The following is a 19,535-nucleotide window of genomic DNA, read 5'->3' as shown; positions in this document are numbered from 1 at the left end:
TTCGCGAGAAAGACCGCAGCGGAGATACAGAGATCGGACACTGAGGATTACGCTGACGATTCTGATCTTGACAAGAGTCCATGAATCGGATGTCAATGGGCGGCACATGGGGGCCGCCAGGCCAAGTTGTATCGAAGATATTGGGAAATTATTCGTCTCGTATCCCATGACCTATGACCTACCGTTTTTCCTCGTTTCCTTCGATTGGGTAGAAACTACAAATCGCACGGCCTCGAAATAGCGGCTTGTGGGCTTCGGTTGGTTCTGCGCAGTTGGAAGTGGCACTCTCGCAGTCACAGAAGAAAATAGACAGGCAGTAATAACATCCAGAGGAGCAGTTCGCGGTTCGACAACGAGCTCTTATGGCCGGGTGAACTGAGGCTATCTTGCATGGCCGCGGGCGAGTCGTCTGCAGAGAGCGATTTTCCCTAATTAGAGAACAAGCGATTGACTTGCTCGCACAAGTATTCACCACCCATACCCTGACCGTCTACGCTCGTAATTCTCCCACAAGTACTCTTATTAGAGCCAATTCTCAAAACTTCGATTTCCCCGCCCCCGAAGAGCGAAGGAGTCCATAGTGACGATTAACGATCGCAATCCTTTTATTGTCTGAAGTACGGATCGGCGAAGAGTATGTTCGTGGAATACTCACTATTTACGACGAACACCTGTATCGAGTCAGGGTCGGCGTTCGATGGCGCGCAGGTGTAATTGCCGGAGTCGTTAACTGCCGCAGCTCTTATCACGAGACTGCTTACCGTCTGATCGGCATTGAACAATACTTGAATACGGTTTCGACGCGCGTCGAAGTTGAGCATTCCTTGGTTGTGGTACCAAAAAACGTATTCGGTGCTCCCAGCCGGCGGACCGTTGATCACGCACGACACGTTCAGACTGCTTCCCGCGTTCACGTACAGCTGCGGCCCTCCGTTGATTTTGGCCTTGCCAACTGAAACAAAGCAAGAGACATGACGATGAGTGCACCAGATGGTGTCGAGCAAGCGCCCCAGAACCGTCGTCACTCGGCTCCAATTCTGCCGGGGATCACCCCCTCCACTTTCTCTTCTTTTGTCATTCATTCTTCCCTCTGCTAACCCTATCGCGTCCCCGTCGCCCCCCGACTGCCGCACTGTCCCAAACGCGTATGCAGAGGGAAGCCCCCAACAGCCTTCTCACATCTCAACTTATCTCCCGCTGCTGCTGAGGGTGACTGAGATCCGAGGGGCCTGATTCGCTCAGCGCTACTCCACGGAAGGGAGAAGAGGGCCGAAATCAGCACGGGCCTCTAACGACGGCAGAGTCGCTGGAAACGTTTCCAGCCACGCGGAATCCCCTGTCGGTCTCACAAAGCCCGTGGACCCTGGCGAGCGGATTACTCTAGTACGTACCAACGACGTCGAGCGAAACGAAGCGACTGATCTTGGGCAACGTGCTGACTTGACACTCGTACATGCCACTGTCTTTCTGTTGGGGATACTTGATTTCGAGGGCCCATGATTCCGAGTTGTCTAAATGCACTGGTCGGATACGCGGATCGTTCGTGTATGGAAAGCGGCCGACTGTGAGCACAGTGAGCCCCGCGTCTTTCGGACGTCGTATCCAGGAGACCTGCAAAGAATTCCACGGATTATGACTACTCTCTGGGACAGTGGGGGCGTCGGGTGGGGGGGGGGGGGGAATCTACTCGCAGAGCGGAAAGAATTCCTTTGTGCTCGACAACAGCTGAGGGAAACGGGGATTCAATGGAAGCTACAGAACTCACTGTTTTGTCGGATAGATGTCGCACGCTGCATGGGAGGAAGACTGTTTTCCCCGCAGTCGTCGTGATGTTTGTTGCCGTGGAGTTATCGAACTGAGGCAGAACCTTGTTGTAGAATTGCTGATAGTTCTGTGGTGGTGGCCCGTCGGGGTCGTCACCGGTAGCCGCGACCTGGATGAAAGGCTCGGCTCGCGGCCGCTCCGAACTCGCTTTGTCGTCTAAATGCCTTGAAGCTGTAAAGACAGAAGGAACCGAATTAAGCCTCGTTCGTCGACAGGTTTTTGAATGCTGACCGAGGCGGCGCTAGAACGCGCATCAAGCCGATTGCGGAAACGTGCGTCCTACTTCAACACAGATTGACCAAGCTTGTCGAGGCGGCGGCGCAGGGGTCTGATGGCTCCGATTACGGATGTCATGGAGACTCGCGGCCGGGCCTTGATTCGTTCAGGTACATCTGCCGCCCGGGGTAGTGTCCTCGAGCAATACCTCGTTCATGATGAACGAAACTCAGAATTATTGCTTCATGGTTCCGCCCAAGAAATAGCCTAATTCCGGCTAGATTCCGGGCTCGAGTCCACTTGACAACACTAAGAGGAGAACTGGTTGCGTCTAATCGCCAAAATCCGACCGGGGAAGAGTCTTGATGAATATTCCGGGACGCCCCTCCTATCGACTCCCTCCGCGAGTATTCAGGATGATGACCGAGATTTCGGAGAACATGCCGGAGCTCACATATCCTTTTTGCTGTAGTCTCCGCCCACCCGTTTTGATGCGGCGAAGAATCGTGAGTCTTCCACTGGGTGCTAAACCCGCCTCGAGGAGGGGATCTCTGATACTTGGCTGAAGGGTGAATGTACCGGTGTTGGAACACCCAAGGGAAACTCCCATTCATTCCCAGCTATCTTTGGGGAGGGGGAGCAGTTTCGGAACTTCCCAATGAAGCCTGTGGGACAACACCGCGACCAGTAATGGAATACTTTGTCGAATCGCTAGTTCCGAAACTGGTACGTGTTCCATGAGTGGTACTTTTCCCCCAACTTAGCAGGAGGATCCCCCCCAGAGCGTCCTTGGTTCGAGCCCATGGAAACTTCCGGGGTGAAAGAGGACCCTGGGCTGAAGATCCATCACGTTGGCATGTTGTGAAGTCGGCAGGAATGAACCAAGCAATCATCTCATCTCACGGTATCCCTCACGGAGGAAGGTAGTAGGTGGATGTCTCCTGGGGCAGCAGAAGGAATCACCTCTCAATGCGATGGTTTGCGAAAACAGCAAACGACACTCCGAGCGACGATGCGAGCATACAGCAAGGCTCCGTCTCGACGTCTATTCGTAAAATAGCGAGAGCTTCTCTGAACTCGCCTCGCTTTCCATCTGCTGCCATCGGTTGCTGCTTCAATCAATCTTTCAATGTCGATCCCGACTGGGTCGGACCCATGCGGTTACTGCCTCTGCGGCCGTCTGCTCGCTTGCTCCATTCCTTTTCTTCCTAAGCGAGAAACGCAAGCGTAGGAATAGAAGAGGCCGCAGCCAGCCGACCTTCTAGCGCAGTTCGTTGCCGCCTCCATTCTGACGGACCTCCAGCTCAATCCCTTGTGACAGATGAAACTTGAATTATGGATCTGCGTAGGAACAACAGACGACGGCTACTGTAGCAGCGACAACTTTTTCCTCTCCCGTCCTCGTATCAGGTAGAATGCATAACTCTTCCAGAGGCTTCATATACGTCGGAGATCCTCCGGACACCCGCGGCTCTCGTATTTATTCCTGCATCCACACACCCTATGCTCTGCGTGAGTGCTTGCTGAAACTTCCTCGTGTGCGTTAAAGTGGCAACAAATTTGGCATTCGGGGCAAGAAGATGAAGTGCGGCCCTAAACTCGTCAATCTCATCTATCGACCGAAACGATCGATCCTTATTCCCACCGCTCGTATGTTCCAACACCTCCAGTAGATTGCGGCTTGATGATATTTTCTCATTCGTTGAACAGTCTCCGCGACCTGTCGCTCGGATCTCTGCGATCTTCTTCCCTGCTCTTCGTCTTTGTCGCCCCAGCCAGGTACACAGTTAGTGTTGTCGACATTGTCTCGATAATCGGCTTAATGATCAGCTGAAGCTTTCGGTACCTGTACCCCGGCACTCGATCCGGGGACGCAGATTACGATTCGGTCACGTTTTGGGCTTCCCGACCTCAATGTCTTGTGTGTATATAGCCGGAGAGAGGGAATAATGTCAGAGGAATGGGTCGATACCCTTCGCAACCATAGCGACTTCTCCCGGCAGACAAGTGTGTTGTTGACGAAGCCGACTCGACCGTATCCGATCGGGATGTGAAACATCGGCGGCCGATTACGGCAAGGATCGCCTGGGGATCGCTGTTGGACGGAATTGGCGTTCGGGAGCTCGAAACAAGGATTCTCGATTCCGCCAAGTGTAATTAGAATATTTCGACGATGAAGAGGAATTTCGAATTCTGAATCTAGGCTCTCGCTCCCGTGGAAGTTGTCAAGACGATGCATCATCGAAAGATTCGCCAGAGAGCACCAAAGAGCTCCGCGGAGCTCAGGGATCTATGGACAGGATTGCGATGCTCGGGGCGAACAAAAACGTGTCGAATAATTATTGCATCAATTTGAAAGAGGGGGGGAGGAGCTTCAGAAGAGACATAAAGGCTATCTCCCACGTGGTCCTGAGGGAACGTTCGATTCCGCCTAGCGGCACTGTTCCTCGCGCAGTCTATCTATCCCTCCAGAGTGCCATAGCTTAGGATCGGTTACACTAAAGCGCCCACTCTGCGTAGGAGGAATCCCCCAGGGAAAACAACAGCTGATAGAAAAAAATAACACTTTGCTCTAGCGGAACATGGAACGCAATTCCAGTCGGCAATTCAGAATACTTCCGTTCGCTGAATCACGGCGCCAGAGGCTCGCCTGGAGTCAGTCCGAATGGGGGAAATGCATGCGTGCGGCTGTTGGCAAGCTTGTGCGTGGATGCGTGAGGACTGATGGCCTCGAGTCGGGTTCAAGGCCCGGAATCTTTCTGATTGTTTGCATTCTGTTGATGTCTCTCAAGGTCGTCGCGCCCTCCGAAGCGTAATGCATTTGCAGAACGTCTCGTCGAAAGCGTCTCACCCATCAAGGCGGGATAAGCAACGGGATGAGATTCGTATCCCAACATCCTGACGACTCATGAGCTTCACGCAAGGAAAATCACAGAGTACTTGCATATCTGTAGCGCACGCAGAGCTGTCAGTAACTGTGCTTTGAACGATCGTTCGAGAGTTGGAAGAGGAGTGTTTCTGTCGGCGAAATATTCAATTTCTGCTGAAAGCAATTTAGATTCCAGATGCCAGCTGAGCCAGAGCGTTTTAGAGTTTGTTCGTGTCAGCCACTCAAAAAGAGAGAGGTGTCATTGTTTACAGACAGCTCCCACAGTTGCCTGCGAAGAGAGTGTTCAAAGTTCTTGGCATGCCAACATTTCTGTTTCGCCATCACCCCGCCCTCCTGACTCGTTGCTTCAGATTCAGAGACGAGAGGCGCACAAACAAGTTCCGGAACGAGACACCAATTTTGAGACTGGGGAAAGAAATAACCGAATCAGAGGTTTCGGGTGCCGGTCGAAGGACCTCGAGAGGCACGGAGCTCACTCCCTCTGTCTGAGACCTCAACTCGGAACGCCTAGTTCAAATGTCTCGGGATGTGCTGTGTCGCATTTTTGCTGCTAGGGAGTTAGTTCCCGTCGGAGTCTCTTCTCCGCAATCTCGAAACTCAATTAGCAAACTCAGACATTCTTCTAGCTCCCCGTGCACCCTGAATACCAACCTACTCGCGAGGATAATGGTCCAGGATCCCCGGCACCCGGCACACGTCCGAGGACGTTGATTCGGGAGCGTGTTTGAGTGGTGGAACTCGACATTCAGGGTTTTCGCCCATGTCTCCATCTATTTCGCACGCAGTCGGACTTCGAAGATCGCGGTCACGGGAATCGCTCCCGAATTCCTTCCGCCACGATTCGGGTGATTCGGAGATAGATTACATCCGCTGGGGACATTGCTTCGACTTCATCCGACAGCGACTAGTCGAAGGTCAGGGAAAAAATAGTAGAAGGGCCGGACAGAAGGAGCAGCTGGGAGGCGCGCATCAATACACGTCAGGCTCATCGAAGCTCAAAAAAGCTGGACGGGCCGAAAAGTCGACGGGAAAGAACACCGGTTCAACTCGAAACCCCTTATCGTGTGTACTTTCCGATGATCATCATTAGTTCTGAGCGACCTCCTTCGGGAGAGCACTTCTACGAATTAAAAAAAAGGAACAATAACACTCTAATTGAATCAAGTCACCGGATGTTCAGCACATCGGTGTACATTGCCAACATTGGCGAGCACAGAGAGAGCGCGGAAATGTGGAGCGCTCTGTCTTCGGGCTCGGCTATTCCTTCTTTAGATTGATGGGAAATCTCGGTACGGCCGTAAAAAGGATCCCGGTCGATAGGTAATTTTTATTGTGCTTGCCGTTCACGGATCGGGCGAGGAGAGTACCGTAGAATTCGGCACCGAATTGAGAGCCCACATGCGACGAAACCACCGAGGTCTCAATCTGATATTTCCATGAGGCTACCTATGAAGATCTGATGTGGAGACTCTGTGACTCATTGCTCCTGATTCGCGCGAACTGAGATTGAAAATCTTCTCCCCGTGGCGCGAAGTTCCTTATCGTCGTGGTCTGATCTGCATTGTATTCTTCCCCCATTCAATCTCAGCGTTCCAAGGCGGTATGAGCGTGAAAGAAGCGAATAGACGGATATGCAGCATCGGCCATGTGGCCAGTCTGCTCCCCCCACAACCAAGTTCCTGCCTTTGAAATTGAAAAGGGAAATCAGATAGCTTGGCACAATGAGTCCTCCAGGATGAGTTTCATTCACGCATATCTCGTGAACTACATCACCGCAATCAAACATCGCCCTATAGAATAGAGCAGTAATGTCGGTCCGTCACCATACCACAAATCAGAATTATCAGCGTGTGGAAGGGCATCAAATTACAGCGTGACGATGCAGAATCATTCCTGCCAGCGTAAGAAGCAATTCTCCACTCGATCAATTGCATCGTTCTCAAGTTATTCCGGAAAATTAGCGAGTTTTTCTCCGGTGTTCGCTGGATGTTTCTCCTCCCCGCTAGCTCTCTCCACATGGTGCTCCGGCCTTTCCGCCGAGGCGCGATTCGAAAGAGGACGCAGCAGCCTACTAAGCTAACATGATCGGGGTGATCAGAGGGACGAGGGTTCCAATAGATTTTAAACCTGCTAGCCTCAGGAGCTCATCGTCTTCCAGAGCTTGTGTATGCGTCGCATAACTTCCGTATTCCTTCGCATTCTATCATGTCCCTCCGCGTTGTATGATGTTCTTTCGCATTCTATCATGTTATTTTGAGCGCCCAACTCTGTGAAATTATGAGGACAGCTCCCTTCGCGTTTCCATAAGAATTACACGTACATTATTCCACGAAGAGTTTTTGTCATCCATTATTCTGTGGTGTATCCGACAGATGATGCCCTCGATACTTCTACTGTTTTCTTTCTACCGGCTCCATAGCAGCGAAGGGAGAGTCCGACTCTGCGTCCATGTATATTTTCGAACTACAAGCGGAGTTCCCCCATTTCCGTTGTGAACGACTTCGACCAGAAGAACGTTGAGACTCACGCGCGGACTGCGCACATTCTTCAAGAGATTCAGCGACAAGTACGAGAACTCTAAGCAGTGGTTGTCCGTCATCTGTGCTTTCTGTCGACAACTCTCGACAAACTCGCTCGGGGCTTCGAGAGTATCGCATCCGGCACGCGGGCAATTTAGCGCGAAGCGCCCTCACGGCTAGTGATTCATTACTTGATAGTGATTCTTGCTAGACCATGACTCCGGGAGAGCATGGCGATCGCTGAAGATCTCAAGCACTTTTGAGCTCCAGTCACGCTGCTTGCGGAGCTAACGCCGATTTTCGCGATCTCGAACATTTTATCTGATCCCGACAGAGAAGTACGATCATCTCATGCGAATTCCGCCATCGAGGTTCTGCCCGATGATGCGATCGATTCTCAATCCCACATTCAATTTAAATCCCCGAAATCCGGTTCTTGAGCGTAATGAAACGAGTCTTCCGGCTACACGTGCTCCGATATAGGTAAGTGATGAATCATCATCACTAATTATCGCGTAGGATATCGATGGAATTGCGCGGGAGCGCATTTCGAGTGATAGGGAGAATCTCATTCATGTTTCAATGCTGCTCGCCGAGCTCGCGGACCTCGTAACCGCGTACGATGACGAACTCATCAAAAGAGCGACAACCGGTCATCCATCCGTCCGATGCGTTTCCCCTGCATGCGAGACACACCAATCTGTCTGAGCCTGTCGCCAGGGATGGAGCGACCCGGAGGAGAAGCGAATACGGGGCAGGGGAAACGCTCTCGGAGGTTCGCAGAGCTGGCCGCTGCAAGCGCCGAGCGGAGCATTTAGGCCAACGAAGGCAATTCTCCATAGGTCGAGGGACCAAAAGGGTGTGGTGTATTTCAAACTTCTGCGGCCCCGTGAAATTGTGATAGCGCATAGGGATGAGCAGCCATCGCACAACTTGGTCACTATTACAGTTAAGGAAATACCCCCGCCCCCAAAAGCCTTAGAGCGGCACAAAGTGATTATTTCCCAGGGGAATGCGTGACGGGAAAGGGGTCGTCATTAAAGCGCTATCATCTGAGAGCCGGGAGAATTTCCCTCTTCCAATGTACACCACTCATACAGGAAGCTCCGCATACGCCACGGAGGAGATCCGGTCTCGTTCCACGGGCGCTGCATCATAATATGTAAAGGTGCGTATCTGAATACTCCCAGGAGTAGACGTCGCGATCCTTGCAAGCTCCTATCGGAGACCATATCGAGCGTCTTTGGGAAGCGCTGCTCCGGGGAGTCGTCCGTGTGGACGAGTCCATCCGCATTTATATTGATTGCGAAGTCACAGTAGAATTCCTCTGGGCGGTCTCAAGGTCGGCAAACTATTCGGCGAGCGGACCCGATTGAGAGGACGTCAACGACGACTACAAATGATGACGGCAATGGCTGCGACCAACTTCACACTGGAGAGCATTCAACTGAAGCGACCTACCAGGACCAGGGCGCAGTCCTCGACTACGAACGCGCTGCGAACGATGAGATCTGACGGCTGCCATGACCAATGACACTCGACTACTGCACGGGTCGAATAGCGTGTGGACCACAGCCTCGTGACCAGAATCCGCTGCTTCTGACTGGGCGAGTCACCGATACGCCTCTTATATTGTGAAACAGATCTCAGCCGGTTCCCTGAGTGACTGCAGAATCATGGGTACCTATATTCCGTTCGGCAATGACTCTGACTCGAGTGGATGGGATCCGATCCTCACTTTGCTATGATCAAAATCAATAATGATAATAATCAGTTTAGTTCGAATGGATTCGATGAATGCAATGCACGATCGGCGAGCCTATAGATCCATCTCCGAATATTCGTATGTTGGATTGGATTTAAAAAGGAAATGTGAGTCTGTGTCAGCTTGAGAAACGAGAAGTGAGAAGTGACCGGCGTTCTGAGGCGGTTGGGTACGAAATGGGCCCCCGTGAACCCAGTCCCACCGCAGCTCTTTCTCGCCAATTTATTCAGTGCGTAGTGGCTTCCCATTTGACATCGTCGACCCGGTCCAAGTATAGTTGAGTTGTTTACCGTAACAATGTTGTCATAAGCGCACGGCGGCTCTGTGGATCGGTAGCCAGGTACTTGGGCTCGCTTTGTGGATTACATGCATTATAGTCGCTCAAAATCCACGCGCTCCGCGGACACGTTCAGACATGCTCATAAGTATCCTCCCCTTGTGATAATGATCGTCGGTAAATGAGAGCCGAGTGACTCCGTCCGCTGCCGTCGGCGCAGCTGTGACTCGACGCAGCGTTTACTGCTGGAAAAGTTCGCCGTATCGTTGGACAAGGTCTTGGGCGCAGGAGGCTCCGATTGCGGCCTCCGACGTCGTGGGCATATCCCCGATGCACGTAGCTGCCACGGCCAGGCGGTCAGGAGTCGGAGGTCACTACTTGTAGGATGGGTAAAATTGCCGGGGGTCACTTCGTAGTCGGTTATACGCGCTATGCTCGAGCTGACTCAGTCAGTCATTGGTCGGACGCAGCCGATGAGGCGAAGCGATCAGCGCTCCCTTGACTGACGGACCGACTCGGCCTCCGCACTCCTCAAGCACCGTGGCTGGTCTCGGCGCTGCCGCGGACACCGATCGAATGATCATAGCACGTCGTCATCGCGATCGGGATATTACGTGCGTATACGCTGCGTCCCAAAATCATCCGATGAAATCGGAGGGATTTCATCGATTCGCATTCTCGTTCTCATTCGTTCTCAGTGAGATCGAGCCAAGTAGCGCCCACGGAATACGTAGCGCGAGACCCAGTTTTTCGCGAATTCCCGATTCGGAGAGGTAGTTGTCTACTTTCCATACTTCAAACGCTTCGGTGTTCCATCTTCCTAGCGCGACTCTGTCGATTAAGCAGCCGCAGTTGAAACAGCGGATGTGTGGCACACACGTGATCTGAATCAATGAGTTCACACCGATTGCGCTCGCCTCGCTTGCGTCAGCCGGTGTGGCTCGCGCCACGAGCTTGAACCGCGAGGCCGAGCCCGAACCGGGACAAGCGGAGCTCAGTCGAAACCTCCGATTGATGCAGCTCTCTCGATGCGTGTATGCTCATCTCCCACAGATAGATCCGCCTTTTGGCGGGAGAGTCGAGAGCTGCGCTTGGATCATCGAGTATCCAGATCCGACTTATGGAGTCGCTTCCACAGATTTCGAAGCGACTGAAATCGGCATTGATTGTGGTCGAAATGGCTCCAAACTAGGAAGCTAGTTCAGTTCTCCTCTACCTAGCGCCCGCTCGACCGCCGCCATCGAGTAGCTGCGCCGACCGAATCACCTCGGCAGGACAATGCGGCGTTTTCGAATCAACATACGTATATTGATGATTTTGCATGGGTGTGTCCGTTCTCCACGGCTAGAACGTCGTTTTTCGCGCTTGTTTATTTCGCGGGAAACGCAAAAAGATGGATGGGCGCTTCTTCCCTCTTCGGTATCTCCCAATGTTTGGGATTCGTGACTCCAAACTTTTTTCTGCTCTCCTCCTTTCTACTCCCTCTTTTCTGTGTGTGTTCTACGCAGAGCCGTAAAAACAGCCACAATGAACATCAAAACGAGAGACAATTCAGTTTTTTCCCCTGGCGTCGAGCGCGGAGGATGAAGAAGACTCAGTGTACCGAATACAAAGCGAATACTTGGGACCGCGCTTCTCACGATCACTTTGTATCCCCGACATCGTTCCTCCCAATCCGATTTGTGATGAGAAAACAGCGACTTTCCCGAGTCTGTCACTTCGCTCGAGAAACCACGCAATCCATTCTCCTTCCTCGCTCCGAAGCGAGGGGCCCGCTCATCGATGCATCCCGCAGTCCTGAGGACTTCGACGCAGCGAAAGTCCTGAGCGGATGCAAGCTCCGGAATGAACGGACGTCTCAGGATGGCTGATCCCAAGTGTTCCTGAATTGCATCTCGAGGTTAAGCGCTTTGAATGTTTTCTGCTTCCATCCTTGGGGCAAAGAAATGGGTCAGAAGAGATGCCTTCTTGAGATTCGTCTTCTTCCGAATGTCGTAAACGCGAAATGTCCAAAACCGGGCGAATCTGATAACTGCTCAATGAGCTTGCTCGCCTGCTGACCAGCATCATCAGGTACCAGCGAACTCAAGTCCGTGCGTTAACCATATCATTGTTCTTCGGGATTTCCCGCCATCCGAATCGAGGGGCGATTCGCGTCTGCGGATGCGGATTACTTTTTCAGATCTGATTCCACGGTTCCGAACAGTAGTCGCTCGCCCACCTCGGAACACAAGGGAAGAGAGGATCGCAGGCTTTCGATACAGATCCAGATCCCGACCCGCCAGCTCCTGTTTCTCGTCAGACTCAGGATGGAGCAACGATGTCTATTCTCGATTCCAAATGCAAAATTGTTGTTTTCGGGGGCCGCCACTTCGCAGGATGACTTCCGATGTCGGATCAATCCGCCTTATCTACAATATATCTTGCGAGTCGACCAGACGGCGGGTCGTTTTCGACGGTCGTCGGAGAGAAGTTTTCCCCACATTATACCGAGATTACCGCAAATGCTACATGGGCGCAATTGTGTCGTGAGCTGTTTTCGATTCGCCATCTGATGAGCGAAATCACAATCACATCATAATGCGATAATGCAGTCTTACTGCCGAATCGCGGAAGATTCCTCGAAGACCCCCGCTCGGTAACTCGAGAAGAACGTCAGCAATGACGACCGCACAGGATCACTCGCCAACATTTCCGTCGCACAGGACGTAATGCAGCTCGGTAGTCGCGTCTTGTTCCGCCTGACATTCGGAACGGGTCCTCCATCACTAATAATTATTATTGAAGTGAGCAATCAAGTCGGGCTACCGAGCGAGGAGTCGAGATGATCCAGCTCTGTTCCACGAAGACGTCTCGGCCGATGACGGATGCGTTGTGTTTTTCGCGACGACAGCATCGAGAAGCCTGCTTTGGCGGGAATGAATATCCGCGCACGTGGTCAGTTAGGCGGCTCGTTCCATCACGTATCGAGAGTGGGTCGGGTGGAGTTCTCACAGAGTTATCAAGCGCTCAGTGCCGTCATATTTTACAATGCTCCAAAACGGTATTCATCGCCCGTAATAGCCCCGTCGCAACGACGATTCCATGCGTTGATCAAACGCATGATGTCTGCGATCAATCCGGTTCCGCAAGAGCCAACAGCGCTCCGGGAGGTCATCGATGACCTCTACACCTGATAATCTCATCGTACAGAGTATCTCTGCCACATCGTAACAATGTAGCCTTATTTAATGAGCTGCGCGATCACGCGAATCAGCTTAGCTCATTGGCAAGAGATAGTTTTGAAACGAAACGTCGAGAACGGATTCGACACATAATTGATAAGCCGCGTGGGCTTTCGCTTCGTTCCGTTTGCAGGCTATCGGAAACGATCCCCAATCATCGGGCAGAGCCGAGATCGGTCAAGACGTGCCCAACTCGTCTCATATCTCCTAGCGATCCGCTCCCCACGCGGTTTGCGGCTGCAAAACGAGTTGTTTAGCGCCGTTGCCTGACAACGCGGCGCCCTTGTGAAATATCCCGTGGTTCGCTCCCGCTGTTGGTCGGCTCGTCTCTCGGTCAGTCGTTGCGGAGTACGTACATTGTTTCCGTGAGCTTTCCTTCGTTTTCCTTCGTAACTCCCATATCTCCAACGATATTCTTATTCCGAAATTCTCAGCGACTCCTAGAATTTCTCGCTCCGTGGCGAACACGGCACCAAGACGCTTCCATGTTCCTCATCCAGAGGCTTACCCATGCTGAGTATGCATGTTTGACAAACCAGCTGTGACTCGCTCGCTCGTTTGTTCACTCGCTCGCTGCCTTGGCCGGAACCGGAGCGGTTGACACAGAGTTTATCCTTGCTGACCCGAATCAACCGGAGTCCGTGTTGCAGCCAAAACGCTGATTGCTCTAAAATGTTGATGAGCGCGCGACAAGAGTGCGCACTGATCGTCGCTCATAGATATCGCGTGGCTGTCGCAGCTCGCATCGATCAGGGCTCGGTCCTTTTCGACCGCGTTCATTCTCTGCTGTGAGTATTGTCATCGAAGCTAGATGAGGCTGTGTTCTGACGTCAAACGAAAGCGCACCTCGACTATGGTTTCGTGAACAGACGTCAGAACCCCGGGAAGTTTCCGATCGGACGGATGGACGAATCTTGATCCCGCGCCTTTTCCGTTGACTCACTTGAAGTCTCCCTCCATCTCAGACTAATTCGGTTCGGTTTCCGCCCTGCTTGGAGGATAATTGGGTCGGACCGTATGTACATGCATTCGATGACGAATATGGGATTGAGTTTGCCGCCAGCCGGGACGCCGTCGCAGGCCCTCCGGCAGGAGCGAACTCGTGGGAAACGGACTCACCGGTGACAAAAAGTATATCTGTGAATGCGAGCGCCACAATCCAACTTTGCAGAAATAGCCACATGGTAATCGCCGAAGAGACTGGTTTCCAACCGGTATCGACACTATCCGTGTCTTGTGTTCCTTTTCGTCTATTTCCACTGACAATGGGACGTTGAACAGTAAATTTTATCCAAAGAGCCGATGGTAGATCCGATGGAGTCGCTGTCCATCAAACACTGGTCACAGCATGGTCACATTGTGGATCCAGGTTGGAGTGGCATCCGAAGTTGTTCAACTTCTTCCATCCGTAGGAGGACATCATCACTTCGCTCCAACACGAAGCGCTTTGAGCACCCGTACGCGCTCCCCTCTCACAAAAACTCAGGGGGCGAGAGTAAGCGGCAAGGGCCGAAGCGGGAAGGGTAACTAGGTACATACACGCACGCTCGCACGCAGGCCTTCCCCTCGGCATAGCGACCTGCATCGAGGCCTTCACTTTTGAATTCGAATGACACCAAGTGCCGACAAAGTTTCGAGATTCTGGTCCCAGATCGCTCCCTTCGAAAGTTGACCTGGCTTTGTTTTGAGCAACTACCGAATGAGTGTCGAGCCCGTAACAAACGACAGTGGTCGAAAGTTCCCGACCTCGCTCTATACCCATGGGACACAAAGCAGTCACCTCGTAGGTACCTAGACGAAGTTGATTTCCTCCTCATTCTAAAGTAGTCGAAGTCTGGTCGAGCTTGGGTTGGAAGGAGACAGTTCGGAATCCTTGGTCTCACGCTGAGAAAAGGTGTTCTTGCGGGAGAGCTCCGCTCGGAATGGGGGGGGGGCCACGGAGAAGTCATCGAAAATTTGTTTGTTCTTGCAAACGATGTCTCGCTCCACGTACAGCCCAGTACATGCTCACAATCTCGCTGGTTCTGCTTGGTCGGGTGGTCGTACAGCACGCAACGGAGCACCGACGTGCGTGGAGTCAGCACGTCCATGGAAAGGGAATATACCCCCAACTTGACTGGCGTCTCTTGTTCCCAACTAATATTCGAAGGGGAGACGCACGGGGATGAGACGGACTGGACGGAACTCCAGCGAGTTGCGCGCTGAAAGACTAAAACCAAGATTCTCCGAGAATGTGGACATTCCGGATCGCTTCCCCTAGCTCCGATCCAGCGAGGGATTTCGCGTGCGCGCTGCGTGTCCCAGGGTAGCCAGGAGGTAGCTGAGGATGCATATTTATGAAATGACTCTGAAACTCTTTTTCTGCCTCGTCTCGAGTCTAAAGAATGAAGGACGACGAAGAGTCCTCTACCTTCCCGTGTATGTATATCGACGGACTCAAAAACCGTGGAATTTGAGCGATCGCACTTTCATCGGACATAACTGAGATTGTAGGTCCGTGGGAATCGAACGTACGCATCGATTACGAGATGAGAGATCCGCCCACTTACTGAGAAAGCGGTCCGGATCGAAAAAAACGTGGCGAAATCCGTGGGACACGATCGGTCACACAGGGGTTCATCGCGAGATCCTCTGCCGATGAAATATCGACCGAGCGAATCTGAATCGAATCTAAAACTCTCTTCATCAATTCAACTCGTCCCTCACAGCATTTTAGCTTCTTAGAGACTGCCCTGGGGGGAGACTTCGACACCGATATCCTCGGCATTATCATGGAGTCTTTTCTCCCGTGAGAGTGAGTTCAATTATATTGAAGGACTACCACGAGAAGTACCAAACTCTCGACCGAGGGACGATCAGACTCTCTCGGGCATGCCTTCGGGTACCGATCCCTCACCGTACACTGATCGGTAATCAAGGCAGAGCTACTTTTTGCGGAGATTAAGCAGGAAGGCTGCTTGTTTTTTCTCTCGTTCACGTGACATTACTCCATTTGCTGGTTTCATGCTAATAATCTGAGTCGAGCAGTAGCGGCAGCGTCCTCCTCACTCGAGTGAGCAGGCAGCGATCTCCGGAGCGATCCTTTGATGCGCTGGGGGAGGGGCAGGAGTCGATTGGGATCGAGTCAGTGCAAAAGGGAGCAAGAGGGATGTCGTCTCGAGGAAAGCGGACGAGTATGAAGAAGGCATGACGATGGGAGTGGCACTTACTGTACCTAATGGATCCCAGACAACCTGCGCGGACCATCGCCGCCGATGGCTTGGTTCTTCAAGCAGAGCTCAACTCGACTGCAGTTTGATGAATTACTACGTGACGTCATTTCATACGGAGGTCACCCGGCCGGACGATGTCTGTGCGTCGCGTGAAGGTCATCTTCTGGGCCATGAACGAGGTGGACATGGGGCAGGGGGCTGTCGGCGGCAGAGTCTTGCTGCCAGAGCGTCGGGAGTCTGCATGGGCCAGAGGAAGGAGTGGGGAGATGGAACGAACGAGAGCTGTCCCTCCCCAGCAAATGGGTCTTCCGTCTGAGGTCGTCTGCACAACGTTTCGTCTCTGGAATCATCTGCATAGTCGAACAGTCAAATCCATCCGGCGCCGGTGGTGGCGTCGGCGGTCCGGATGCGTCCGACCGCTGACTGCGATAGATCCCAAGTACTAGGTAAGGTCGTTTGTACCCGATTGCCTCCTTTTCTGCTCCCTTGCGTCCTACCTCCTCGGCCCGTTCGCTCTCCTCGCGCCGCTCGGCTCATCCTCCCGCATTCCCCGCAAGCCTTCTCTATCTGTTCGTAGTTTTCTTCCAGGCGGACGAGCAGGGCACGCAGCCCCCCTCCTGGGCGTTCGAATCATCCTATTCCGATTTTTCCTGATGATCTGCGACATTAGGGAAAGTCTTAGTGTGCGTTCCTTGAGGTCACCGTGTCGTCGCTGCTCATCGAATCACATTCCGAGCTCTCCGTCTGGAGCTGATTTCTCTTCTGCTGCTCATAGGTAGGTACGCCTAGCTGTGCAGAACTTCCGTCAGGTCTCAGCGGGTGGGTGATGTGATGACATTGCACGGCTTTTCCTTCCTTTTCCTTTTACTATTATTTCTTTCGGTCGGTGCAGCCGCCCGGACGGCCGCAGCGGTTGCCGCCGCACTCGATCGAGCGAATGGATGCGGTAACCGAAACCTATTGGGCAAAGCTTGAGGAAGACACAACTTGGTTTATGAGGTCTATGCTGCTTGCCACCTTTTATTGAGCTTCATTGCTCGGCCAGTTTGCCGCCGACAAAAAACGATGATTGTGTTCGCTGACGGGAGCTCGTCACATTGTGCTCACTTCACTTCCGCGGGGACGATCAGTTTCATGTCCGACCAATGCGGCACGCGCGTGCCCAAAAGAGAACTCTTCTCCGATTCCGATTGTTCCGGGTAATTCTCGCTGCGCCCAGGACCGACAGTTCGGAAAATAGAAGGACGAGATGACCTCGATACTTGACTCCATCGGCTCGCGGTGGAGCATGCTTTCGAAAGATGGAAATTATCCGTTTCGTCATAATGGGGGAGTCTCCGACGTCTCGAGCCCAGTCGAGGCATGAGATCCATTCAATATGGTGATGAGCGCGCCCGGAGAACGAAGAGATAAGGAACGAATGCTCGGAATATGAGAAAACGAAATCCGACGGATCTCTCGAGTTTCTGAAAGTGGGTTAAGACATGAATAAGCATCGGGGAGATGAGATATCATCCACTGCTCGTCCGGCTATGAGCTCCCCCAATCGAGCGAAATCGAATCTTCCAGGGAAGGATCGTGTGTCAAAGGAATCTTCTCTTTTTCATGGATTCGAAAAGATCTCAAACCGTCGGCGTCGCCGTATCGTCGCTGAACGAATCGATAGGAACACTCCGAGAACGGCGCTTCCGAAGACCGATGTGAATTCCGCAACCGGGGTGCTCGACGGAAGTTTCGGAGCTCCGTACCCCCCTGTGATGGGTCTCGGAGCGAACCGAGATCCCATGGATCCGGGTTGCATTCATCTCACTGATCTCCAGTGCGCGCTACGCTGTGGAAAAGTCTCTGGGATTCGTCCACTTTTCTCTGGGGATGGGGTTTATATAAGATCCGCGCAAGTGGCCCGAAGTAGGTGTTTACCTCCGTTCCGAATCACCCAGGAGACCGCATTCTGTTGCTCCATCTCTGCATAATCCCCAAACAGAGATTACCACGCTTTCCAGCAAACGTTCCGAAACGAGCTCTGTGTTCTCACAAGCGCTTTATCAGAACAAGGACGCCGTCGCTGAGCCGAATCACAGACTCCTGATGACCGGCAAAGTGGACGATTTTCATCTTTCCGCTTCGGGTCCGATCGCTCAGAATATCGAATGCGGAGATCAGATGTACACCAGGTCTCCTGCCACCCGAGACATCGATATGAGTTCATGGAATCCGTGAATCTCTCCGATTTTGAGAGCTTCGGTAGAAGAGAATGATTCTCCAAGGAAATTCGACGCGACCATGAAGCACCGTCAATAGTTGCGACAGCGACTGTGCAATGCTCCGCAAGAAAACAAACACTCACGACCTAGTGGGAGCAATTTCGTCGCTTAGTCGACATTTGCCTCAGGCATTTACCAGTGATAAGCTCGTCGATAGCAGACTGAGCGAAATGAGGTTAGCAAAGCTTTTTCCCAGTTTAGCAAAGTCCCGCAGAGAGCTTAACGGGAATTCGTTTGTTTCCAAGCTAGTCAAACGACAGTCGATTCGGGAACTTGTGGGGAAAGGAAATAAAGAACGGGGCGTGGTGGTCGGGAGCAAACGTAGGGACATGAGTGGCAAGTTGTTTTCTCAGTTTCCTTCCACAGCCTGCGGCGGCGGGAGGAGGCGTCAGTAACTTTGCTGGATTCAGAGGTTGGCATGCCAACGGGAACAATGGTTCGATGAATGCCTTTCGAAATCGTCTTTCATCGACTGGAGCCAGTTTTCCACTCGACCTCCGCCTAAGCCTCCGGGCTGAGCTTCCGGGTAGAATGTAGAGCCGAGAGAACCAAACTCGGGCGGCAGGGGAAAAAGCGTGTTCTCCGCCGCCGAACCGATTGAACGATGGGACGAGAAATTGGGAAGGGTCATGAAGAGGCCTCGGGGAGCACACAGGGGAAGCCGGAGCAAGATAAATCAGAGCACGCCATTCCGGGTTAGAACAGGCGGGAAGCCGCTCGAGCGAACAACTCCAGCTCGGTAGATTCTTCCGAAGTAGACTTCTTGCGGGATTTTATGCCGGATTGCCTCTTACCACTGTCGTGATATTTATCGCTCGCAGGGCCGAAAATCATATCGCGAAAGCGGAGACAGTGTTTCCGGATGGCGAGTCGGAGGCGGGTCGTCATTCTATTTTCCAGAATATGACATCGGAGTCGTTAATTGAGAGAAAGGGAAGAGTTTTCCATTCTAGGATTTATTATCCAACATACTCCTGATAGAGTCCTTGGAGCATCACGATTACGAATAAGGCTTGCGAACGTTTCATGCGAGTAGGTTCATCGGGAGAGGCATCCAGCGATACGAATGCTTGTCCGCTCTGTTAGAACCAGCGGTGTCTGGCAGCCTTCCAAGTCTTCCTTTCTCACCGTATCCCGACTGCAGCACTGATTGTATGTGTTTCCGAACTTCGAGTGAAACTTTTTCCCCTAGAGCGCTCATTCTTAGTCATAGTTCGTGGCTACCGTTATTCGAGCAAATCATTGATCCCGCGAAAACTCTAGACGCGCTGCCATACGATTTTGTGAAAAAACTCCGGAGTTCCGAAACAATGCATACCAGCCGGCTGAATCTCCGTGGAGAGC

General features: G+C 52.4%; 1 protein-coding gene across 1 annotated transcript; it reads right to left on the bottom strand.

The window, feature by feature from the left end:
* Positions 1 to 293: 293 nt before the first annotated feature.
* On the bottom strand, positions 294 to 13,944 carry LOC100898181 (lachesin). Its single transcript, XM_003745078.1, has 5 exons — positions 13,835 to 13,944; positions 1,766 to 1,995; positions 1,392 to 1,611; positions 656 to 952; positions 294 to 409 (listed from the first exon to the last, which is right to left on the bottom strand). Exons 1-5 carry the CDS (start codon positions 13,896 to 13,898, stop codon positions 294 to 296), a joined length of 927 nt encoding a protein of 308 aa, XP_003745126.1. The 5' UTR covers positions 13,899 to 13,944.
* Positions 13,945 to 19,535: the final 5,591 nt, after the last annotated feature.

The sequence above is a fragment of the Galendromus occidentalis genome, unplaced genomic scaffold, assembly GCF_000255335.2.
Source record: "Galendromus occidentalis unplaced genomic scaffold, Mocc_1.1 scf7180000077477, whole genome shotgun sequence".
Taxonomy (NCBI): domain Eukaryota; kingdom Metazoa; phylum Arthropoda; class Arachnida; order Mesostigmata; family Phytoseiidae; genus Galendromus; species Galendromus occidentalis.
Note: the sequence above shows the minus strand (reverse complement) of the source record. Positions and strands in the feature narration are given on the sequence as shown.